At 37.7% G+C, this 6,000-nt stretch overlaps 1 protein-coding gene across 1 annotated transcript in view; it reads left to right on the top strand.

The window, feature by feature from the left end:
- Positions 1–2,781, top strand: part of PDGFC (platelet derived growth factor C) — a 117,262-nt gene extending 114,481 nt beyond the window's left edge. The window contains exons 5-6 of the mRNA XM_032186793.1: positions 1,478–1,695; positions 2,381–2,781. Of these exons, the coding sequence (XP_032042684.1) occupies positions 1,478–1,695; positions 2,381–2,497 (335 nt within the window). The 3' untranslated portion in view covers positions 2,498–2,781. The remainder of the gene's footprint in view (positions 1–1,477; positions 1,696–2,380) is intronic.
- Positions 2,782–6,000: the final 3,219 nt, after the last annotated feature.

Genomic DNA, 6,000 nt, shown 5'->3' on the forward strand with positions numbered 1-6,000 from the left:
GTCCCTTCCAACTCAGGATATTCTATGATTCTAAGTTCTCCTTGGTGATCTATGGGCTCTTCACATGGTTAGTACAGGGGAAAAAAAGGTATTTCTCCAAAGGGTCATTCAGATCAGGAACATATTTCAGCTTTATTTGATAGCATTTTATTTATGAACTATTAGCAATAACTACAAAGGATTTCTGAAATAATGTTACTGGTTAATAATATGATTTTTAAACTGCCCTGTGTTATTTTATATTCCTAGCTTATTCTTGAGTTAGCTCAGAAGCAGCTGGCTTCAAACTCTCTGCTCTTTCAAGACATATATTTTCACAGTCTCAAAAGCCGTATCACCATAGGGTTTCAGTTTTTTTCTTTTTGCTCAGGAAGATAAAATCATACTAACCAGTTGGAATGCACATGTGAACTGGACACTACTTCTGTTCCTTAACGGTGATAGGTTTCGAAAGATGTGGTTCAGATGAAATATGCCACATCATGATAATTTTAGTCTGGCTTTTTCGAAAGAAATTAAGTTGCACTGATTTTCACAAAGCTAAAAGATGTAGTTTTTTTTTTTTCACTAAACCAATCCCAATTTTTTTCAGTCTTAAATGCCTCTTTCAAGGTTTGTTATTTCTAGGCTATGCAGCTAAGGGGAACCTAAAGTAGTGTGCCCTCTTTCTGATCTTTTAATGAACTAACAGTTTGGATATAGTGAAAGTCTAGCATGATACAGTGGAACCAGATTATAGGGAAACTGGTGCCATATATGAATAACTTTATTTTGTATTGCAAGGGAGGTGCCTAGAAAGAGGAGCAATATTTTAAGACACATGAAATGAAGGCAAAGCCTAAAAAGCAACAGAAATTCATATATACGTTACTATGAAGGAGAAGGGGTCCTCTGAAAAATGGTGTATACTAAGATTAGTAACACATACTTGGACAGTTATTTGTTCTCTATACAGTATTCAGTGGTGATGATATAACTTCTTAAATTTCTTTGTCCACAGAAGTGAGAAAGTATTTATATCCAAGAGGTACTTAATTATACTTATACCACCCTTGAAAAAAAGTTGTAATTGACATTTTTTTAGTGGGGGAGAGGTTGGAATGGTTTATGCAAACTAACTCAAAAATGTGTTTGAAGTTTTGTAGTGTTCTTAAATGTCACGTGTGTTTCTCCAATCCATAATTAATATAGAATAGCAACACTCAAAAAACACTCAAAGCAGACAAAGCTTATTTTATTTAATGTGAACCAACCCCTCTAGAGTTATGAAATAATCGTTGAATACTCCTAAACAAAGATCTTTCAATTTAGGTTTTATATTATTCATACGACTGCAGTATTACACCTGTGTGCTGAACTTGTATGGCCTGCACAAAATTGAGTTTTCCTCAAGGGTTTTGCAGTGTTCAAGTTGGATTACCACCCATGAAGTTGTATTATGAATCAGAAAAGCACCCGTTTGTTTATCTCTTTGCAGTGGTTGATCTGAACCTCCTAAAGGAGGAAGTACGACTGTACAGTTGTACCCCTCGCAACTTCTCAGTGTCACTGAGGGAGGAGCTGAAGCGAACTGACACCATTTTCTGGCCACTGTGTCTTCTGGTTAAACGTTGTGGTGGAAACTGTGCCTGTTGTCATCAGAGTTGCAATGAGTGCCAATGTGTACCAACAAAAGTCACCAAAAAATATCATGAGGTATGCACTTTTTTTTTTTTTTAATTTGCATGTTTGGAAATACTAAAAGCAAATTAAATAATTTCTTTTTACTACAGGAATGTGCCAATATATATCTTAACATTGTGCTGCATTTATAGTAAATATATTTTTTTAAACTACTGTTAATGAGGAGTTACATAAAAAGAAAAGGTATCTTTCTTGTTAAAGTACTTTTCTGTGGAACTGTTAAGTCATTTCTGAGGTATTTGTTAACCGGTGCAGTTTGGATACATCACAACCACACCTCCTTGTTCAACTTTCTCTACTGGTAAATATAAACTCCAAGAAGGAAGAGGTATCTGTCTCATTTCTATTGTTATAAAGTTATAACTAAAATTATTTACAACTGAATTACCTAACAATTCATTTGGTTTAACTGTATTATTAGCCTTTAAAGTTAATGAAGTAGAAATATGAAACTGCAAGACTCTTTTCTTTGATACAAGCAAGTATCTGTTCAACATGTTTTAATCACTTTTGTGAAGGAATCGATGTAAAAGCAAAAATAAAAATTAGTGGGTGGAATAAATGTAGAAATTCAGCTGAGGAAAGCCAATTTCTTGCTTCCTGTCATCCTGTGTGCTTCCACTGCAGTCTAACTCATAGTCTAGGTGTCTGATAAAGCACTTGCTGTTCTCTTGATGCTTTCCTTCTTTTCCTTCAGGTTCTTCAGCTGAAGCCAAGGACTGGTGTTCGGGGATTGCATAAATCATTGACAGATGTACCCTTGGAACACCATGAGGAGTGTGACTGTGTGTGCAAAGGGAATACTGAAGGATAAACATGATTTAATTGTGCTCTTTTCTTTTGAAGCACATTCAATCAATGGCTGATTCTATTATGGGGCTTGTGCATTATCTCCTTCTGTAATCTCAGTTGTTTGCTTTGGGGATCTTCCATCTTCAAGATTTACAGTGAGCTCTAAAAAGAGGAGAAGCCAAACTGGGATTATATGTTGTGTGACAGCTCTATTTGGAGGCCCAGTGAAATGATGGGAGAAAGGCATCAATGAGGGATTTAAAATATATGTATTGTTTTTGTCCCCCACAGTTTTTTTTTGACAATACATGGATTTATAATTTAGGAGAAAAATAAAGTTAGAAGGCTCACATCATGGAGACTTGATCCTGCAGGCTGGCTCATTTCTACAGCTCCAGTACATCTAGCCTCTGGCTGAAAACATCTGAAATCTTTCTTTGTGTTCAACAACTCCTATGTACTCAAAGCATTCTCTGTTTTATAAACTTGGTTTATAACAGACTGTCTTTACCGAATTAAACTTAATTTGTCTAATGCTGGTAGGAAAGACTGGATTTTTCCATATGCTCTAGCAAAGCTCCTGCCTTTTAGAAAGAAGACTGGACAATAACATGAGCTAAGGAAGCAAACGTTGAAAAGAACATCGCCTTTATTCTTACTACTATGGCCGATGATTTCTTGTTTGTTTGTTATTTTTTATCGTGTACATTTTTATACTCTCCTTTTGACGATATAACTATTTGCTTTTCTAAACTTGTTAAATATATCTATTTTTACCAAAGGTATTTAATATTCTTTTTTATTACAACCTAGATCAACTATTTTTTAGTTTTGTGAAACTTTAAAGCCAGATTTGTACAGTTGAAGGAACAGAGATGTGGTTAAAATGGGATAGGAGCACTATATTTTTACAGTTTGTTGCTACACAGTGAAAAAATACATTTTTTTTTTTTTTTTTAACCTGGAAGCACAGTAATAATAAACAGAGATGTGTGGATGAAGCTCAAAGCTTTGTTAGCTCCGTGATACTGAATATACAAGAGAAAGACATTACTGTAAGTGGTTTCAGAAGCTGATGTTAATAATTCCCTCTCTCCATTCTGGCCTTTGTTCCAGTAGAAAAGAAATGAGCATAGATAGATGCATTCTGGCTTGTTTAACTGTTTAATTTCTTTTAAGTAGGACGATCTACGACATAAGAAGCTCAGTGATTTACAGCCTTCGTGATGCATCACGGTCATGGGAAGGCAGCCTTGTTAATGTTGAAGTGTATGGTTTTCCATTGACATTTATAGCTGTTTAAATTCTGTTCACTCACAGGATCATAACACTTTGGTACAGTTTGATGAAATACAGTTTTATTTCTTCTGTACTTTGTATCCTTTAACCAATACACTTATCCCACCCTATGCAAATTGAAAAGAAAACAGTAAAGTATTTTGCTTGTAAAATGCTTTAACATTATGCCTAGTTTATTTTTTTTTTGACTATTGGATTTGCAGATTGTAATGAATCACCAAATAAAGTAATAATGCTAATTTTGGGAGAATATATGTTTGTGTGATTGCATATTTGTATCTGGTCAATACACAAAAATAGAAAAAAGTGAAGAGGGTGATTCTCTACTTAGTTTGAAAGTCAGTTAAAAAATGAAAGTCTTCTATTTTCAAGATTTTCACTTGTTTTATTGATTCTGCTTAACTCTGAGACAAAAAAAAAAAAGAAAAAAAAAAAGGGGTGGGGGAGAATGTGGTGGTGTTTGTATAAACATTTAAAATGTTAAAAAGTGTGTGGATGAGAAGCCATCAATTAGAATTAACATCTGTTATTGTTTCTATTATGAAAATGCATTTTGATGGTGGTTTTGCATGTTGGTATGACTTTCTGATACCAGTTCTGGAAAATTCTCAGGTGAAATCTGATTCTATCTTACTGGCCTATTTTACCTCACCCTTGGTCTCCTACTGAGTAAGACAAATATCTGGTGTAAATGCAGCATATAATTATCCAGTCTGAACATTAGCCCTATTTCAGAATGCAGATTGTGGGCACACAGGAAATGTGGTTTACTTGAATTTTGAGTCCCTGACCAGAATAAAGTGTTTTGAAGAGATTTATTTATTTATTTATTTATTTTTAAGATTAATATTGTGATTTCTTTGTGATGTCAAAAGCTTTTTTAAAAAGCAATTTGGGATAAAAGCAGAAATTATAGCCTCTGGTACCATAATTCATTAGAAGAACTGAAAAATGTAATTCCCCTACAGAAATTTCTGCTGTAAGAAATGCAGGAGGTCTCATCCAGTCGGTTGGCTTGCTAGTGAAAGAAGGCATGGCATGCATTTTGGGGTAGGTATTTAGTGGAAGCAGAGGAATGGGCAGCTGCTGGAAGCATAGAGGATTTGGGGGCAATGTTTTCCAAAAGTGACAAGTATTTCTTTTATTGCCTCCTGCCTTTGGCTCGCTTCCTTCCTTGCCCATACTTCCTGTGCCAGTTTCCTTCCCAGCTGCTTGCTGTAGGCCCAACGATGCTGCATCTGAACTTGTTATCCCCATGCTCTTTACATCCCCATTCCCAGCACTCTCTCTAATGTCACCCAAAATCACCATCGCTCTTACTTGCCATTATTGTGCCAATCCCTACTGAGCTCTTTCCATCCTCAGCTCCATGTTGAAGCTGTGTCTTCTCAGTGCCACTGCTAGTCTAGTGCACTGTCTAGTGCATGGAGGACTATAGCAAGTCGTGTGTGAGACAGATGTGTGAGCTATAGGTTTTGGGACCTGCTGCCACCCCTGGAAAGGGATCATGGGCATGGAAAGAACATGGAAGCGCAGCACACCTGCCATGTGCTGGGGCACACTCTCGTTTTCCAGGACAGCTGGGACACATAGTGGATGCAGTTGTTTTAAAGGACAGGATTTGGGAAACCTGCTAACAAGCTAAGCAATGAAGGGTGAAGCTTTCCTGCTTTGTGCTACATTCTCTTTCCTGTTTAATAGAGCAGCTGCCCCCCCCCCCGAGCATGGATAATTCACCCTGGGGGCCTGATGGCGGGGGGCCTTGCTGCACCCTGCCCCTGTGCAGCAAGCCGGCCGGGCTTGCCAGGGGCCTGCACCCAGAAAAGTCTCAAGAAGTTTTGAAGACGCCCTTCTGACAGCACAGGGACGCTGGTGTGGAAAAAAATAAAATTGGTAATTTCCAATAGTAGGCGGGAAGAGGTGGGACTAAGGTAAAATCAAAGGGGTGGTGGGGGTGTGGGCAGCAGGGCTGCACTGCCGCTGCTGCAGGCCTGGGTGGGCCAGGCCGGGCTGGGCCAGCGGCACTGGGGTAAATGCAGCAGAAGAGGGCAAGAGCAATGCTGCTGATGACTACAGTCTCCTGATGTACTTAAAATTCCTGTTATAACATTTTAGTTTCTTCCTCTGAAGATTTTGTTGCCTGAGGATGAAATTTTTCAGTCAGGTTTTTCTGAGGAGTGTAACTCCTCATGGCCTCAAGGTGAGCCAAGGTTTCTACATCCACAA

The sequence above is a fragment of the Aythya fuligula genome, chromosome 4 (genome assembly GCF_009819795.1).
Source record: "Aythya fuligula isolate bAytFul2 chromosome 4, bAytFul2.pri, whole genome shotgun sequence".
NCBI lineage: Eukaryota > Metazoa > Chordata > Aves > Anseriformes > Anatidae > Aythya > Aythya fuligula.